We start from the raw sequence: 20,002 nt of genomic DNA, 5'->3' as shown, positions 1-20,002 counted from the left end.
CTTCATAATAAAGGAAGAGCTAAGTACCTTCATTATTACAATCTTTACACCAGTTAAAAGGTGGGAAAAGACCTAGGGACAAAGAATGCTGAAGATGTATGAGTTTCATCTTAAGGAATGATGAGTTTCTGGAGATCCACAAGTCCAAGAAAGTGTGTATGTATCTTGGGGGTGGGGGGAGTTAGGGGAGGGATGAAGGGTGCTCTCTTGCCTGCAACCCCAAAATCTTCTCTATCCATTTAATGTCCCTAATTCATTGGATCTTGTCTTGGTTTGCCCTTAAGTTGGGGATGTGTTACAAATAAGTGACTATCTTTTGCTGAGCTCCTACACTCCAGACTCCACCTTTTAACCCAGCATTTTACCTCCTGGCCAAGGGACCAGGGTTTATAGCCTGACCCTCATGTTACTCTTTCCCATAATCTCTACCATGGCCTTCCTCTATCCTTATGCTGAGAACAATGATTAAATCTATTCTACCACACCTAGAAAGGATAGATCAACCAAGTCCTAGGAACTCTGTTGATTACCCACAATTGATCTTGTCTTATTTTTCCCTAGTTGTTTACTCCCCCCCCCCCTTAGATTGTGAGCTCCTTAAAAGCAGGGGCTATCTTTTGCCTTTTTTGTGCTTTCCCAGTGCACAGTCCCTGGGACATTTTTGTTATTCATTTGTTTCAGTTGCGTCCAACTCTGTGACCCTATTTGAGGTTTTCTTGGCAAAGACCTGGAGTTGTTTGCCATTTCCAGCTCGTACTGATGAGGAAACTGAGGCAGACAGAGTTAAGCCACTTGCCCAGGGTCATGAAATTCGTAAGTTTCTGAGGCCATATTTGAATTCACAAAGATGAGTCTTCCTGACTCCAGTCCTAGTACTCTCCACAGTACTACCTAGCTGCCCCTGGAACATGGTAGGTACTTAATAAATGCTTATTGACTAACTTGATTCACCATCCCTGTGAGTTTTCTAACGAAAACATTCTTTCCTGTCACCCCCTTCACTAGATAGATAGATAGATAGATAGATAGATAGATAGATAGATAGATAGATAGATTTTTCTCTATTAAAATCCCTCAACCTTGAGAATCTGGAAAGCCTGCTTCTAGGAGAATGGAGATGACATATAAGGGAAGTGCCTCAGAAGAGCCAACTGTGGAGAATGTGAAAACATTCTATTACTACTTCCAGTTGACTGGCCATGTGTTGAAGGGGCAGCTCCTTTGATTGGCTTTTGATGCTTTTGAAAAGTCCTCGGTTACTCGGCACCTTTTCAATGAGCTCAGTGACCAGTAAAGGGAGTGGCGCCTCTAATCTTGTGAGTTCAAAAGGTCCACAGAACTCTTCCACACCCTGTCAACCCAGAGTCAGGATTTACAGCCAGGGCAGTATGGATGCCTTTAGGGACAACTAGGCCCAGCCCAGAGGTAACTGAAGTGAAGCTTCATCTGACATTAATGCCACCTATAGATATGAACTTGGTGGAACTAATGCTATGTAGGAAATGAACTAAGTTTTGAGCCAACCCCTCCAGAGCCTGATGCATTATAGGGGAGACAATGTTCCTGAGGTGTTGGAGAAAATATTTGAACTTTGTTCTTGTTACATTTTGGAAATAAATATCTCTTTGTTAAAGCTATTTGATGTTAGGAGGTAAAATGGAATTGTGGTTCAATTCAAGACTCCTCCAATTAAGAACACAGTTAGGTGGGTTATAGAGAGGCTCCCACCAACCCCTGGGAGTCACCTCCTGGAACTGTGAAGGGCAAGTAGAGCAGCCTGACTCTGAGAGAGAGAGAGAGAGCAAGGGAACTCACAACAAAGAACCAGAGATCTGCTGCTGGTAATGACTTCAGAAGCTGTCTGGTCAAGTCTGTTCCTTTTGTAAAAAAGAAGCTCAGAAGGGACTGGACTTGCCCAAATTCATAGAGCTGGGGCTGTTAAGTGGCCCAGTGGATAGAGTGCCAAGTCTGGAATTGGGAGGACTGGAGTTCAAATCTAGCCTCATATACTTCCTAGATGTGTGACCCTGGACAAGTTACCTCACCCCATTTGCCTAGCTTTTGCCCTTCTGTCTTACAGTTGTTATTAAGACAGAAAGTAAGAATCTTTTTTTTTTTTTAAGTATGAGATTTAAACTTGGGTTCTCACTTTAAATGGTGTCTCCTTTTATTATTATTGTAAGGATCTGATGCCCATACACACATTTTTAAAATCTGTAGAATATATCTATAGTATAATCGTCTGAGGGATTAGAGAAATGTTTTGACATTTAAAAGTAGTCCGGGGGCAGCTGGGTAGCTCAGTGGATTGAGAGTCAGACCTAGAGACGGGAGGTCCTAGGTTCAAATCTGGCCTCAGACACTTCCCAGCTGTGTGACCCTGGGCAAGTCACTTGACCCCCATTGCCCAGCCCTTACCACTCTTCTGCCTTGGAGCCAATACACAGTATTGACTCCAAGATGGAAGGTGAGGGTTTTAAAAAATAAAAAAATAAAAAAAATAAAAGTAGTCCACATATAATGCCTTCAATTTATGGTTAAGGAAACTAAGGCTTAGAGAGATTAAGCAATGTTATATAAAGTCACACAACTAATTAGTGGCAGTTGGCCTAGAACCCAGGGCTCTTGATCACCAAGAGAGTATCCATTTCACTTTGAAAGAGGGCAAAGCACCAACCCTCCCCATCTCCGTACTCCAGACCCAGAGACCTTTTCAGAGCACCCTGATGCATGATGTGAAGAGAGACCCAGAGCTTTCCATTGCCAAATTTCCTGTACTGAAATGCAGCTGGCAGAGGTGGGGGGATTGGGTCACCAACAGAAAAACTGTTTTCTTCCAACTTTATTAACTTTTGAGCCATTTCCTGTTTTCCTGTTGGGGCCAAAACCACCCTCCTGGCTGATTGGAAAACCTGAAAACTTGAATCAGATTCCTGACTGTGGAGTCACCCAGATCCATGTCCCAACAAAGGAAGTATTCCAATGGCAGCCAGGGTAGAATTATCTGGAGATAAGCAGGATGTTCCTAAATCCTTGCTGAGCCCTGGGACCCTCTAACCTCCTGAGGAGGGGCAGCTTTTTGGAAGTAGCCCCTTTGTCCATATCTCTGACTTTCTGAGTCCTTCCTGTCCTTAAAGGTTCAACTCAAGAGCCCCTATTTCTTGAAAGTCTTCCTTGCTTCCTGCAGTCTCTCTGTCTCTCTCTGACTCTTTCTCTCTCCCGGCTCTCTCTTCCCCTTTTCTCTTTCTCTCTCTTCTCTCTGTTTCTCTCTTTCTGTGTCTCCCTCCTCTCTTTCTCTCTCTCCCTCTCTCTCTCTCCCCTTTTCTCTATCTCTCCCTCTCTTCTCTATCTTTTCTCTGTCTCTCTCTTTACTTTTCTGTCTCTTTCTGTGTCTCTCTCTCTTTCTCTTTCTCTCTCTCTCCTTCCCTCTTCTCCTTCTCTCTCTTCTCTCTCTTTGCTTCTCTCTTTCTGTGTCTCCCCCCTCTTTCTCTCTCTCTCCTCTCTCTCCTTCCTCTCTCTAGGTCCTTCTCTCTCTCTCTGTCTCTGTCTGTTTACCTTTCTTCTCTCAGCGTGTCTCTGTCTCCTTCCTTACCTCACTGTCTGCCTCTGTTCCTCTCTTTCTTTTTCTCTCTCTGTCTCTCTCTCTTTTCCCTTCTGCCTCTATCTTTCTAGTGAGAGACAGATGCTATTGTTCCCATTATTGTATAGAAAAGAAAACTCAGAGAGATTTAGTGATATGCCCTGGCTTCCCATATAGATCTTTTCTTTGACCCTCTCACTCGGTACCTTGCATAATACTTTTATAGGTTGCACAAAATAGGAACTTGTCAAATAATGATCCTTGACCAGATTTTCCCAGGTCTAGTATAGAGAGCACATTTAAAGATCCCACTACCACTTTCTCCTTCTTATAGCAGGAAGGTTCAAGTCGTGCCTCTGACAAAGATTGGCCAAGAGATCCTGGGCAAGTCACTTAACTTTTCAATGCTCTCAGATTATAAAGTGCAGAGAAGGTGTCAGCCTACCCTGGTAGAGAAAATTCCCTACTTGGGAGTTCCCTATACCAAAGACATCCCATGCCCTGTCCTAATCATGTATTCCAATGACATGCCAGCACATACATGTACACCACACACACACACACACATCCCAGAATGGTTTTCCAAGGTCTGTGTTTCCCTTGAGGTAAGCTGAGGTTTAAGAATGCATTCAGGGTCGTGGCACCTCCATGGCAAGAGCTCGGTTGCTCAGTCTCCATAGTTCTCTGTCTCCATCTCTCTTTCCCCGGCTCTCTGTCCCTGCTTGACTCTGCAGATCTCCTTCCACACTGGGCAGCATTCATTCAGATTGTTTTCTGAGGCAGAAGGCCGGCTCTTTCTAATGAAGGGGCTTTCTGAAAACACCCGTGAAAGGGCCCTTCTGCGTGCAATGGGGCCTCCATGGCCCGGCCCCATTGGGGCAAAGAGCCACCTCCCCCAGCCTTGGCTTGTCCATCTGATGCTTAACCTGGATAAAGACCATTCCCGGCTTCTCTCCCCCTCCGAATCCCAGGGGCCCCTTTAGGCATCGCCATTTGCCTGAGTTGAAACAAACAATAGTCGACTTGGGGGAGGGAAAGCTGGAGTCTCATTTGGTGTCCCAGAGACAAAACGATTGAACAGACCGGGGCCTCCTGCCCTTCATCCTGGCACACAGATGACCCTGGGGGAGAGGAGGCTGTTCCAGCGGACCCCAAGCTCTCACACAGATGACCAAAGGAAAAGCTAATGGGTCATGGCTCTCACTGGAGGACCAACTTAAAGAATCTTTGTTGTTTAGAATTAATACGGTGCATTGGTTCCAAGGCAGAAGAGTGGTTAGAGCCAGGCAATGGGGGTTAAGTGACTTGTCCAGGGACACACAGCTAGGAAGTGTCTGACGTCATATTTGAACCCAGGACCTCCCAACTCCAGACCTGGCTCTCAATCCACTGAGCCATTTAGCTGCTCCAGAATAATTTTTTTAAAAGCCCACATTTTGTGATCTTGGATAAATCTCTTCCCCTTTGGGCCTCAGTTTTCTCATCTGTAAAGTGGTGGGATGGGTAGATTAGAGAGCCTTTGAGGTTCCTTCTTCCTCTAGAGCTATGATCCTGGTCCTCTATAGGATAGATGGTTGAATTAAATGGCCTTGGCCTCTTTCCAGTTCAAGATCTGGAATCCTATTCCTTTTTATTTATTACTTTCCTTTCCATCTAACCAATATTTATTAAATCCCTACTTTGTGCCATGCCCTGGGGATGCAAAGGCACAGAAAATGGTCCCTGATCTCAGTGAGGTTATATCCAACTGTTTTGTGATTCATAAAATATTTTGTCTATTTTACCTCACTTGATAATTCTTTGAGGGAAGTGCTAATGGTAAGATCATCCCCATTTTACAGATGAGGAAATTGAGCCTCAAACAGGTAAGTCACTAACTGTGTTCAGTCCCTCATCTCCCCCGCCCCCAGACTATTGGGATAACCTGCCTGCCTCTCTGTCTCTCCTCTCTCCAACTCAACCCTTCATACAGCTGTCAGAATAAATGCATCCCTCCATACAGCTTGTCAAAAATCTTCAGTAACTATCTATTATTCCTAGGATAAAATACAAACTCCTTAGCTGATCTGGTTCCTAACTATCTGAGATTTATCTCATGTTATTCCCCCTTGCTAGATTTGGCTATGTTATAGACAAACTTGAAAGAACTAGATTTGGAGACATAAGTTCTGAGTTTGGGGGCAACTAGGTGGCTCAGTAGATAGAGAGCCAAGCCTGGCAATGGGAGGTTCTGGGTTCGAATTTAGCCTCAGCTACTTCCTAGCTCTCTGACCCTGGACAAGTCACTTCATCCCTATTGCCCAGCCCTTACCACTCTTCTGCCTTGGAACCAATATACAGTATTGATTCTAAGATGGAAGATCAAGGATTTATAGACAGAAAAGAAGGGAGTTGTGCCAGATGGCTCTAGGTTTTTGATCTAGAAGGTACCTTAAAGATAATCCATTTCAATTTTTCCTTTTCCTGATGAGGAAATGTAGACCCCCTCAAGAAGGGAAATCAAGTCAATTAGTATTTATTAAGGGTCAGTCATTTCCCAAGCATTCTGTGAAGTGTTGGGAGGATGTAAAGAAAGGCAGAAACAGCCCCTGCTCTCCAGGACTCCTGGGCTAATGGAAGACACCACACACAAACAACCACGAATGAACAAGGGATAAATTGGCGATCCCAGAGAGAAGACACTGATGTTAGGGGAGATCACTACAGGCTTCCTGTAGACAGTGGGACTTTAGCTGGGACTAGAAGGAATCTGGGCAAAGCAGGAGGGGGAATTGAGGAGGGAGAACATTCCAGACATGGCAGACAGCCAGAGAAAGTGCCCAGAACTGGGTGATGGAATGCCATGTAGATTTTTAGTAGAAGAAATTGGATTTAAACCCAGATATTCTGGGTCCAAATTCACTGCTCTTTCTATGAAATGAATCCATTTTCTATCCAGAGATACCTCATGATTCTAGATACCCTTGTTCTTAGGGGCTTGACCATGTGGTATCGGGGCAGGAGGAAGACAGAAAGAAGTCAGAATGTATCCTGAATTCAGAATCAGACATGGGATGGTCTCTGTTTTAAATATATAAAGCATAAAAATACATTTCCAATGAACTGGAAAGGATGGACCTAGTGGTAGATTTTATGCCTGTCATCTGAGGACTAACAAGTTTGGGAAAGCTTGCCACCAGCTTGTGTGCCAGGTGAGATATTTTTTGGCCCAATGCTATTCCTTTTATTTTTAAAATAATATTTTCATTTTCTAAGAGCGGTTTCTCATCCAAATAAAGCACTCTCTCTTTTATTTTTAAGCCCTTGCCTTCTGTTTTAGGATTGATGCTAAATATTGGTTCTAAGGCAGAAGAGCAGTAAGGTTAATTGGGGTTAAGTGACTTGCCCAGGATTGCACAGCTAGGATATATTTGAGGTTAGATTTGAACCCAGGACCTTCCATCTCCAAGTCTGGCTCTCTTTTCACTGAGTCACTTAGCTGCCCCTTTAATACTCCCTTGTAGCAAAGAGCTAAATAAAAAAACAGCAATGTGTTGTCTACGCTGGACAACGTATGGTAGGTGGCAGAGTGGATAATGAACTGGGTGTGGAATCAGGATTGAGTTCTAATATAGATTGAGACATTAGATGTATGACCCTGGGCAAGTCACTTGACCACTGTTTGCTTCGATTTCCTCATCTGTAAAATGAGGGTAATAATAGTACCTACCTATCTGGGCTGTTGTGAGGCTCAAATGAGATAATATTGTAAAGTGATTAGCACAGTGCCTGGCACATAAATGTTGGCTACTATTATTGTGGATGTTGTGTACCCTGGTCCACCATCTCTCACCTGAAAAGAGGGAGATATGATTTATTGCTTTTTCGCCGAAGTTGTAATTAGAGGCAGCTAAGTGGTACAGAGGCTAGAATGCTGGGTTCTGGAGTCGGGAAGACCTGAGTTCAGTTCAGCCCTATTAGACACTAGCTGTTTGAGTCTGGGCAAGTCACTTCACCCTGTCTGCCTCAGTTTCCTCATCTGTAAAAATGGAGAAGGAAATGGCAAGCCATTGCAGGATGTCTGCCAAGAAAACCCCAAATGGGATCACAAAGAGTTGGACACAACTGAAATGACTAAACATCAATCACCAAATCGATAAAATTCTAATTAAATACCTTTTCATGTCAACAGCAACTCTTAACAATTATAGTTATTGTCATATTGTCATTGACAATACGTTATTGTCATAATGTCATAAGGGGATAGGAAGACCTGAGAATAAATCCTGCTTCTGTCTCTTACTAGCTGTGTGACCCTGGATAAGTCACCTAACCCCAACTGCCTAGCCCTTATAGCTTGTCTGCCTTGGACCTGATACTTAATATCAATTCCAGGATAGAAGGTAAGAACTAAAAGAAAAAAAAGAAGAGGGAGTGCTTTATCTGGATGAGGAACAATTCTTAGTAAGTGAGAATATTATTTTAAAAAATGAATAGCATTGGGCCATAAACTATATCACCTGGCATCCAAGCTGGTGATAAGCCATTCCAGACTTGTCAGTCCTCAGATGATGGACATCACATCAACCTCTGGATTCATCTCCTCATACATTTCTTTAGAACAGAGACTGTCTCACATTTGCCTGGGCAAGTTACTTAACTTCTGTTTGCCTCAACTTTCTCATCTGCAAAATGGGAATATTATGAATAACATCTACTTCCAAGGGTTGTTGTGAGAATAAAATGAGATAAGATTTGAAAAGGGCTTTACAAATCTCAAAGCATTATGTAAATCCTACATATTATTATTATTATGTGATAATTATTATATTTTATATTTATAATATAATATAAATATTCTAATAATCCATTGATGGAAAGAGAGTGCTACTGACGAAAATCACAGAATGTTGAGGGAACTACCTACTTATCAGGGCTGTTGCAAAACTGCAATGAGATAATAATGGCCACAAACCCCACGGTCCAAGGCTCCCCTTATCCTAGACTCGGGTGTCACATGAACCAGCTTAAATCCTGGGCAATGATCCAAAAGGTCAATTTGTCTCTGGCTCCTCAGCCCCCATCACAGTTTATTCCTAAGAAATTTCCCAAAGTGCTTTTGTCTATGTTTCCACCAATGTTGACAGCAAGAGCCTCCAGCCCTCATCTAAGCACTCAAGATAACAAAAGAGCGTGAGTGGAGGACAGCTTTTATTTTTATGCCCCCCCCTTGCCCCCCAGTCCCCCGCCAAGATTGCTGAAGATGGAAAAGATTCACAACGGCCCAAGCAACTGAGAGAGGAAACTCCCAAGATGCTCATAATTCAGCTGAACATTCTGGAGAAAACCCTCTCTCCTGTGCAGTCCCTCCCAAGTTAGTAATACCACTCTGTGGTTTAGACTCTCTCTGAAAAGTAGCTCAGTGGGTAGAGCACTGCCTTTGGGAGTCAGGAAGATCTGAGTTCAAAGGCGACCTCAGATATTTACTGGCTGCGTGACCCCGGACAAGTCACTTTACCCTGTTTGCCTCAGATTTTTCACCTGTTAAATGAGCTGGAGAAAGAAATGGCCAACCACTCCAGGATCTCCGCCAAGAAATCCCAAATGGGTCCATGAAGGGTTTGACACAACTGAGCAACAACTGGAAGGCAAACAAACGCACTTTGGCACCAATGAACAAGCAATCCTCTTCTCATAGGATCCTTATTGTTCAAATGATTCTCTGTGATAGCAAGAGATTTTTTAAAAGGTCCCCATCTCTTTCCCACCAGCACGTTTCCCCAGTTGTGACTCAAATCTTTATTGCTTTCCCTCTGGGTGCAAGAAGGAAGAGAGGAAGTGAATGTGCCAAGCATTGTGCTAAATGCCTTACAAATATTATCTTATTTGACCCTTACAACAGCTGTGGGAGGCAGGTGCTACTATTATCTTCATTTTACAATTGAGGAAGCTGAGGCAAACAGAGGCTAAGTGACTTATCCAGGGTCAAACAGTAAGTATCTGAGACCAGATCTGACTCCAGTCCTAATTCTCCAATGGGTACATTGCTTCCATCTCTAAACACTTGAATTCTGGGATTACTCCTAAGACAGCTGCAGGCTGGCCCTGCTTAAGAGATCTTGTAGCTCTAGCTAGAAAGCCAGATTCTGGGAGTCCATCCCTGGAAAACTGAAAACTCACCAGAGGTTTTCAGGAACTCCCTTCTCAGGCTTGGGGGGAACACCTATCTGTTTTGTGTGTATGTGTGTGTGTTTTAAGCCTTACCTTCTGTCTTGGTATCAGTTCTAAGACAGAATGGCAAGGGCAAGGCAACTGAGGTTAAGTGACTTGCCCAGGGTCACACAGCTAGGACATGTCTGAATTTGAACCCAGGTCCTTCTGACTCCAGCACCAGGTCTGGTGCTGTATTGGCCAAGCTACCTAGTTGCCCCCTAGGATGCTATTTCTCTAACAGGACATGCGCTTTTATAGAAATTGCCTTTTCTGAGACGGCTTCTATCCTCCGGGCTTGGGAAGTCTGCCAAATAATGGGTCTGCAGCCTATGACCTGCGCTTAGAAAACCAGCAATTGTAGTGACAGCTAGCGTTTCAATAAAGTAGATTGAGAGATATGCCTAGAGACAGGAGGTCCTAGGTTCAAATTTGACCTCAGACACTTCCTAGCTGTGTGACCCTGGGCAAGTCACTTAACCCCCATTGCCTAGCCCTTACCACTCTTCTACCTTGGAGCCAATGCACAGTATAGACTCCAAGATGGAAGGTAAGGGTTTAAAAATAAATATTTAAATATTTAAAATAAATAAATAAACGAATGAATAAATGAATGAATGAATGAATAAACAAACGAATGAATGAATGAATAAATAAATAAATAAATAAATGAATGAATGAATGAATAAATAAATAAATAAATAAATAAATGAATAAAGCTGATCTCACATGGTCTTTAACAACCTTTGAGGTAAATGCTACTCTTACACACCCATTTTACAGATGAGGAGACCGAGACTGAGGGAGATACTATGGCTTGCCTGGAGTTAGTTACACAGCTAGCAAATATCTGAGGTGGGAATCTGGTTCCAACTATGCCATCAGCTGTCTCTGCTCTGAGCAAGCACTTGTTACCGCCACAAGTTTCTCCCTCAGTGTACTCATCCATGGTCCTGGGGTGTGGAGAGGCAAGATGGTGGGGGTGGGGGTTGGGAAGAAGGAGTTTGGGAGGGGAGGAGAATGTACAGATGTAGAAGTCAGCTCAGCTGCTCTCCAGCCTGTCCTCTGAATAGCATAATGGAAGAGAGGAAAGAACCTGGACCTTCAATTATATTAGCATAGGAAACTCCCAGGTGGTGACAGTCCTTCTACCCATGCAGCTTGGCACCTGCCCTAGAGCCTTAGAGAGTTTCTTGGGGTGAGGGATGTCCCTCTGATGCCCCAAAGGCTTGCCTCTAAATTGACCAGGACATCTTGCTGGCCACCCACATCATCCCCCTTGCAGGTAGAAAACTCTAAACTTTAATGCTTTCTGTGATCCAACCTCCTCCATCCTGCAGAGGAGGAAACTAAGGTAGCAGGATGTAGTGGAAAGTGCACTGGCTTGGTCTGAGGATACGGATTCCAGTTCTGCTTCTGATTTGTGTGACCTTGTCCCAGTCACATAACTTTTCTGAACCTCAGTTTCCTCACTTGTAAAATGAGTGGGTTGGACTGCATGGTCTTTGACATACATCCCTCTAAGTTTATGAGCCTATTCCACTCAGGGAAAAAGGACTTGCCCACAGTCATAAGTGCCACAAGTATACCATTTCCCCTTTCTTTTTTTTTTCTCCTTCTCTGGGTTCTTTGGTGTCACATACCCCTTCCCTACCGCATCCCCTGCAACTCTGATGCTCTCATTGGCTGCCTTCTCTCTCCCCTTAACTGTTGTTAGCAAACCTGCCCTCAGAAAGGGTTTTACTATATAAGCTGGCAGTCCCACTGACAGGGGTTCGACCCAAGAGACAATGAGACCAGAGTAAGGTAACACAGCAAGCTAGGATAATTTGAAGCGACAAGGGGGAGATGGGCACAAGTAAAGATGGCTGCCGGATCTCCCCCAAGTGGGGAAGGATGGAGTAGCATCTAGGGTTGGAGGAATAAGGGGGTGCAGGAAGACCAGGTGGCTTGGGTTAATTTTATTGGGTCTTGGAGGGGGAGGTTCTCAGGAGTGGAAAGTTGTCTCAGATCTGACAGGCTGAAGATGGGAGAGTCATTTACAATTTATTTACTCCCAATTATATGAAAAACAATTTTTTAAACATTCATTTTCTTTAAAAATTTGAGTTCGGGAGCAGCTGGGTAGCTCAGTGGATTGAGAGCCAGGCCTAGAGACGGGAGGTCCTGGGTTCAAATTTGACCTCAGACAAGTCACTTGACCCCCATTGCCCAGCCCTTACCACTCTTCTGCCTTGGAACCAATACACAGTATTGACTCCAAGACCGAAGGTAAGGGTTTAAAAAAAAAATTGAGTTCCAAATTCTGTTCCTTTGTCATTTACACCTGAGTGTGAATTTTGATTCACATGCAAGCCCCACCCCACACCTTTGTCTGTTAAAGAGTTTTTTGTTTTTTTTTTTAACTCTTACTTTCTTAGTAACAACTCTAAAACAGAAGGGTAAGAGGCAAACAGTTGTGACTTGCCCAGGATCACACAGCTAGGAAGTGTCTCCAGTCAAATTTGAACCCGGGTCCTCCAGTTTGTCATCTAACTACTTCTGGAATCACAGAATCTTTTTTTTTTTTAATTCTTATTTTCTAGGGCAGCTAAGTGGCTCAGTATTAAATTGTACATGGAAGTTAAGGGTTTAAAAATAAAACAATTCTTACCTTCTGTCTTAGAATTAACAGTCTGTATTAGTTCCAAGGCAGAAGAGTGGTAAAGGCTAGGCAATGTGACTTGTTCACAGCTAGGAAGTGTCTGAGTTAAAATTTGAACCCAGGACCTCCCATCTCTAGGCCTGGCTCTTTATCCACTGAGTCACCTAGCTTCCCTGTATCATTAGAATCTTTTTTTAAAAGCCCTTTTAATCTGTCTTATAATCAATACTGTGTATTGGTTTCAAGGGTTAGGCAATGGGGGTTAAGTGACTTGACCAGGGTCACACAGCCAGGAAGTATCTGAGATCACATCTAGACCTGGCTCTCAATCCACTGAGCCACCTAGCTGCCTCCTGGATCCTAGAATCTTAATGAGGAAGGGTGCCTGTAGTTCAGGTTTGAACTACCCACCAGTAGGAGAGAGGAAGCTGCCCACTCTTTCAAAGCTCTAGCCATCATGGACCCAGGAATTTTTCTGAGCTCTTTAGAGCTCCTGCTTAGCAACGTGGCTGCTCTTGAGTCCAGACAAGTACTCAGTTAGCAGGTTAAGGATCTGGCAAGTGGCCAGTGAGTGAGCCCACCCAAACGCTGGGAGGAAACAAGACCAAGCTCCCTAAGATGGAGATGGAATTTGCCAGCAAAAAGCCCCTTTCTAGTTTTAAAACGGAGCTCTTAGGATCAAAGTCCTAAGAGGAAACTGAGGTTTAGAGAGGGTCGGAAACTTAGCCAAAGTCACACACCTAGCTAGCAAGCAAGCGGCAAAGAGAAGAGGTGAAACAGTCCTCCACCTCAGCACCCTGACCACTGAAGCATGCCTTCTCCCTCTTGGGAGCCGGTCCTTCACTCCCGTACGTACACTGGAAAACTCAAGATTTCAGACTCTGCCTCCATTTCCTCATCTGTAAAAGGAGGGGATTCTCTCTCTCTTTTTTTTTTTTAAGAGGAGAGATCGGATCTATGATCTCACCGCCACCAAGTCCCTCTGCCGGACCGCAGCTTTAAAAAGGGGAGAGGGAGGTATTTCATCAAAAGAAAGTTCTTCCGCTAGCCCCCGCCGCCATCCCTGACCCCCGCCCCAGCCCCAATCCAAATCCAATCCAATCCTGCGCGATCTCAGGGCTCTAGGTTCACTTAAGGCCCAGGCGGTGCAGCTGCAGCCCTGTAACTTTAAACCTGCTCTGAGATCATAGTTTTCCACCCCGGCCAAAGAGAGAAGAGAGGGCGGTCCTAGTGTTCTTCCCTCCCAGAGACCACCTTAAGCACCGCGGCTCATTCCCTCCCTCCCCCGAGAGAGCCTGTGACTTGCTGACTCCGCTTGGAACTTTTCTTCAGCAACTTTGGTCCCCAGGAGGAGCTGCCTCCACTCTCTCTTTTGCTGTCGGTGGAAGTTAGAGACCCACCCAGCGGGGAAATCTTCGGAGGCTGGACACTGTGGGCCCCACCCCCGCCCCCTCCACTCTCCCCTTCCCTCCTCTCAGCTACTAATCCGAGCTGGAGACGGGACCAGTTCTTAGTTCCCCTGGAAGAAAGCATCCCCCCGCCTCCGTGGTCCCGGCACGAGAAGATGTGGCAATTTCGGGTCCTGCTCCTGGTCTTAGGCAGCTCGCCCCTCTGGGTGATCGCAGAAGGTAAGAGCCTCATCTGGCCAAGCACCCAGGAGCAGACTTGCCTTGCTGGGGGGAGGAGGACTGTGCCTGGCTGTTTGGCGTCACCCTTGTGATGTGTGTGTGTGTGTGTGTGTGTGTGTGTGTGTGAGAGAGAGAGAGAGAGAGAGAGACAGACAGACAGACAGACAGACAGACAGAGACAGAGAGAGGGTGGAGAGTGAGAACTGGAGGGGGGAAAGTTTAAGGCGGAAGAAAAGCTTGGGATCAGGGAGAGCCTCGTCCCGGAGATATGCTGGATAGAATCTTGCCCGAGAAAAGAGAGACAGCTGGGAGTTGGGGGGAAGGTTAGGTGGGCAGGACGTTAGCCTTGGCGGAGCACCTCTTGGGTGCCTCGTGTGATCTCCTCCGTCGCACCAATAATATGGGTTGGAATCTGATGATAAAGAAGGTGGCCTCTTCGTTGACCCGAGCTGTAGCGCTCTCCCGGGGCGCAGAGCCTGGAAGAGAAATAGTCCTATTAATAATGATGCGGATGGGGACCCTACTGATGCAGGATCTGGAGATGCCATTGACCAGGCTCATCCTGACTGGGTTAGGCAGCCTCTGCCCTTTCCACGTTCACGGATTTGAAGTCATAGGAGAGAAGTCCAAGTCATACCATTGTTACTTATTACCTGTGCAACCAGGAGTACTTCATTTCCCTGGGCCTCAGTCTCCTCACCTGTAAAATGGATGAGTTAAACCAAATGGCCTCTGGGATCCCTTTTAGTTCCAAATCTGATTGGGGGATCTTCTTGGGCATCTCCAGATTTCTCTGGAGCCAGTGGAGCTGACTAAGGGATTTCTCTACCAATTTATTATTATTGTTGTTGTTGTTGTTATTGTTATTATTACTGTTAAAGAGGGTGACTACACTTGAGAATGGGCCACTTGAGGGGCAAAGAGGGCCAACACAGAAAAGCCAGGGGCCGGGTTGACACTGGCAGAGTAAGGGAAAGAATTGAAGTAATTCTCCACATAATTCAGGTTAAAAAATGATTTCAGGGAGAAAAAGAATTTCTCTGGGACTCACTTTATCCAAGCCAGTTGCCTTTAATGACGGAATGATCATCTGATTGGACAACCACTTTGTTGTATCTAGAGTCAGTCGGCTGATAATGACTGTTTCTCTGTGGCTGAGTGTAACTGTGGAGAGGGGAGGCAGTGCCTTGATATTAAATGAGAGGCATCATGGCAGAGTGGATGGTATTCTGCACACAGTGCCAAGCAACCAGGAATTTCAAACCTATCCCTGGGCACTTGGTGGCAAGGCACTTCATTTCTTGGAGACTCAGTCTCCCCATCTGTTAAATGAGAAACTGACTACTCAGTGGTCTATGAGAGCCCTTCCCACTTCTAAAAGGAGGAAATGCTCTTGAGCAGAAGAGCAAACAACCTATGCTAGTCAGACATTCCAGAAGCAGTTTGAAGGGCCTACTATGTGCCAGGCACATAGTAGGCCAAACTCTAGAGATAAGAAGAGAGGCAAAAAATAGTCCCTAGTCTCTGTTCTCAAGAAGCTCACAGCCTCTGTCCAGGGAGAGATTTGTTTGTGGTCCCTTCACCACTACTGTCAAAAAGTATAAAATTATCCTTCTTTACCTCTTTTTCCCTTTCCCTCCCCTTCACTCCTTTGGTTTAATGGCAGGCCCTGATATGATGTTCTGTAACCCTTAAAGTCATTTAGAACAGTGAATTACTATGGCCACCTTTTTTTTTCCCTCCCAATTTTTATCAATAGCATTGTAGAATGGTCCCGGAGTCATAATAGTGGTTTAAGATTTTCATAGCTCTTCACATAGGTTATCTCATGTGATTCTCAACATGATCCTTTAAGGTAGGTGCTGTTATTATCCCCTTTTTATAGATGGGGGGGGACTAAGGCTCAGAGATATTAAGTGACTCACCCAGGGTCATTTGAACTCAGAGCTCTTCTGATTCCAAACCTGGCACTCCATCCACTGAGTCACCCTCCAAAATGCCTCGACTATTAGGTTTAATGTTTGGAGAATGATTGAGCAGGTGACTAAAATAATTACTTTTTATAAATGTTATAAAAGTTAAGAGGCCAGAGGTTGCAGTGGCAAGAGAACCAGATTTGAAATTTCAGGATCTGGGTTCAAATCTCAGCCCTGCTATTTGATTCATGTATATTGTTGGGCAAGTCCCTTCCTCTGTCTGGACCTTAGTTACCTCATCTGGAAAATGAAGGGACTGGCCTCAATGGCCTCTGAGATCCCATGCAGCTGTCCACTTAAGGCCAGTGTCCTGGAGGGAGTGGGGGGGGGTAGGTGTCCCAATGGATAAAGCACTGGGCTTGGAGTTAGGAAGACTCAAGTTCAAATGTGGCTTTAGTTGTTTCCTAGCCAGGTGACCCTGGGCAAGTCACTTAAACTTTTTCTGTCTGCTTCAGTGTCCTCAACTGTAAAATAGGAATAATAATGGCACCTACCTCTCAGGGTTGCTATGAGGATCAAATGAAATATTTGTAAAGTCCTTAGCACTGCATCTGGCACATTTTGGTGTTATCATTAAATCTTTTCATCCTTCCTGTCTGACTCTTCATGATGTCATTTGGGGTTTTCTTGGCAAAGATACCAGAGTGGTTTTATATTTCCTTCTCCAGCTCATTTTATAGTTGAGGAAACTGAGGCAAACAGGGTGAAGTGACTTACCCAGGGTCACACAGTTAGGAAGTTTCTGAGGCTGTATTTGAACTCGGGAAGAGGAATCTTCCTGACCCCAGACCAAGTATTCTTTTCATTAGCTGCCCTGACACATAGTAGGTACTATATAAATGCTTAGTCCACCATCCCTCACCCCTCCCTATAAAGCACTGTACATATATTACTCTCATAATAACTCCATGAGGTGGGCATTGCAGGAATTGCATTGTCACTCTGTTTTACTGATGAAACCATGGAGGTTCAGATGTAAGCAATTCACTCATGGTCATATCTTAAGTAAATGTCAGAGGCAGGATTTGAACCTAGGTCTTCCTGACTCTAAATCCAGCACTCAAGCATGATACCATGCTTATTACTCATACTGAAAAAATTGAAAACACCCATCACATGAGTGTTCAAAGGTCAGAATTTGAATTCAGGCCCTTCCTATTCCAAATCTGGTCCTCTACGTAAAGCTTGTTACCTTTGACTTACAAATGAATTCACTGAGACTGGGCAGAAGGAAGCGACTTGCTCAGGGTCATAGAGTTGATGGGGTAGAGCCCGGGACTCCAGTCCAGGCCCCCTGACCACCCCCTGACTGCCCCCTGTGGCCCAGGGTTCTTTCCATCAGTTGCTCAGCAGAGACAGGAAGCTTATTCATCCCCTTTTAGAAGACAGACAGAACACTAGAGGCAGTCAGTCACCCTGCTGGCAGGCTGGGTGGGCAGGGGTGGGGGAACGACCTGGCCTTGCCTTCCCTTCTCTAATTCCGTGCAAGGACAAAAATACTCTCAGCTCAGAAAATTACACCCAGCACCCAGCACTGTGTAGTTCAAAGAGACTGTGCCTGACCAGCTCTCTTTAGAGATGCCACATGACTGGCTCTGGAGGCCCTATTTTTAGGGGCCCTCATTTCCCCCAGAATGCACACCATTCTCTATTTCAATTATATTTCCTTTTTGGAGGCAAAATGTGCAAATTAGGCTGTTCTGAGCTCCCTAGACGAGCGACGTGTAGGTGGCACCCAAATTAACTGGCACTCCAGGCTCCAGTGAGGAAGGGGAGGGAGAGACACCCTCTGTTCCTCCCTGGCTGCAGTCTCGGGAGATCAAGGAGTAGAAGGTGGTGTTCGGTCTGCTCTTCTAAAGGAGCCCTCATCCATCTCCCTCCCAACAGGCAGCCTTCAGCTGCTACGGAAGGGAACGTGAGGAGACTGACAGAGAGTGTGCGGGTCTGCTCAGCTGCTAGGCTGAGGAAGGGGGCATTGTCCTGGGAGAAAGCAGGAGCCACTCTGAATATGGATGAACAGCTCTATTGAACACCGCCATTATTGGAGGGGCGCCTTGTTGATGCTGAATCTCATTATGGCCCTTCTGTATCCCTGCCCACCCCAGGACGACTTCCTTGGCCCATTTTATCGTCCAAGGGTCTTACACTGGATGGAAGCAGATCCAGAGCTGGACGACTCTCCCCAAAAGAGATTAGTGCCAAGCAGGGTGTTTTTCTCCAAATTTTTGGGGCCCCACCCTGACCTTGGACTGGAGGTCCCAGGCAGACCGCGTGCAGGGCTCTGGATGAGGCCAAGTGATTTCACCAGTTTCTGCAGTTCCTTCTTTGCAGAGAACGAACGCACATGTGTTTTCTGGTATCTGTCCACTCAGGATTAATCATCCCTGTGAATCCATTTCCCTGTGATTTCCCCGCAGTCCCTGCCAATAGTTCATTCCACCCAGGCCCTCGGTGCTCCTTCTGTGAACTCCTGGCTCGCCTGGAAATACGGTCCTAGCAGATTTGCTAGATCTGAATGGAGGAAAGAGCTCTGGCTTCCAACAGCTGGAACTCGCAGTCTTCCTCAAGGATCAGGAGCTCAGCCACTCATCCAAGCAGGGTTCTGTTCTTCCCTGAGTGGGAAGAACTGGCTGGAGTCACGGGAGATCTGAAGTCACGGGAGATCAGGGAGTCACGGGAGATCTGGAGTCACGGGAGATCAGGGAGTAGATGGCACACAGCCACTGATCCAAATGACCCAGAGAACTGGGGAGATGAGGAAAGAAAACAGGAGAAAGGAGACCCAAAGCACATGGAAGTCAGTCTGGGAATGGCCAGTATTGTTTACATCTCTCCTGAGCAGAGCCAGCCCTATCTATCTATGAGAACTCCTCCCACCTTTTTCATAGAATAATATTAATAGTTAATATTTATATAATCCTTTAAGATCTATAATTTTGATCTCATTGGATTTTCACATTGATCCTGGAGGGTAGATATTGTTATTTTCTCCATTTTATAGATAAGGAAACTGAGGCAGGCAGCCAGTAAGTGACTTGTTGGACAGCCAGTAAGTGTCTGAGGCTGGATTTGTATTTGGATCTTCCTTACTTGAGGCTCTAGTGCTTTAGTCAACTACATAGCTTCCTCATTTTCTCCTAGGGCAGAAGGGATGGAAGAAACATAAGATCCAGGGGGCAGCTCAGTGGATTGAGAGAGACCTGGGTTCAAATCTGAACTCACACACTTCCTAGCTGTGTGACCCTGAGAAAATCACTTAACCTCAATTGCCCAGCCTGTACTGCTCTTCTGCTTTGGAACCAATACACAGTATTGATTCAGGGATGGAAAGTACAGGTTTTAAAAAGAAAAAGAGGGGGCAACTGGGTGGTTCAGTGGATTGAGAGCCAGGCATAGAGGCAAGGTCCTTGGTTCAAATCTGGCCTCAGATACTTCCTAGCTGTGTGACCCTGGGCAAGTGACTTAACCTCCATTGCCTAGCCCTTATCACTCTTCTGCCTTGGAACCAATACACAGTATTGGTTCTAAGACAAAAGGTGAGGGGGGGGATGGATGGAGGAAGGAAGGAAGGAAGGAAGGAAGGAAGAAAGAAAGAAAGAAAGAAAGAAAGAAAGAAAGAAAGAAAGAAAGAAAGAAAGAAAGAAAGAAAGAAAGAAAGAAAGAAAGAAAGAAAGAAAGAAAGAAAGAAAGAAAGAAAGAAAGAAAGAAAGAAAGAAAGAAAGAAAGAAAGAAAGAAAGAAAGAAAGGAAGGAAGGAAGGAAGGAAGGAAGGAAGGAAGGAAGGAAGGAAGGAAGGAAGGAAGGAAGGAAGGTGAGGAAGGAAGGAAGGTGAGGAAGGAAAGAAGGTGAGGAAGGTGAGGAAGGAAGGAAGGAAGGAAAGAAGAAAGAAAGAAAGGAAGGCAGGAAAGCAGGAAGGAAGAAAGGAAGGCAGGAAGGAAGAAAGGAAGGCAGGAATGAAGAAAGGAAGAAAGGAAGAAAGAAGGAAA

The 20,002-nt window shown here is 45.2% G+C and overlaps 1 protein-coding gene across 4 annotated transcripts in view; it reads left to right on the top strand.

Annotated features, from left to right (window-relative positions):
• The first annotated feature begins 13,152 nt into the window (after window positions 1-13,152).
• PDPN (podoplanin) overlaps window positions 13,153-20,002 on the top strand; it is a 50,085-nt gene continuing 43,235 nt past the window's right edge. For 2 of the 4 annotated variants that reach the window (XM_056795753.1, XM_056795751.1), the window contains exon 1: window positions 13,651-14,041. In XM_056795753.1, the coding sequence (XP_056651731.1) occupies window positions 13,978-14,041 (64 nt within the window). In that variant the 5' untranslated portion in view covers window positions 13,651-13,977. Of the gene's footprint in view, window positions 14,042-20,002 lie in introns of all 4 variants that reach the window. The other 2 variants (XM_056795752.1, XM_056795750.1) reach the window with 2 other exon arrangements.

Source organism: Monodelphis domestica, chromosome 4 (assembly GCF_027887165.1).
Source record: "Monodelphis domestica isolate mMonDom1 chromosome 4, mMonDom1.pri, whole genome shotgun sequence".
Lineage (NCBI taxonomy): Eukaryota > Metazoa > Chordata > Mammalia > Didelphimorphia > Didelphidae > Monodelphis > Monodelphis domestica.
Note: the sequence above shows the minus strand (reverse complement) of the source record. Positions and strands in the feature narration are given on the sequence as shown.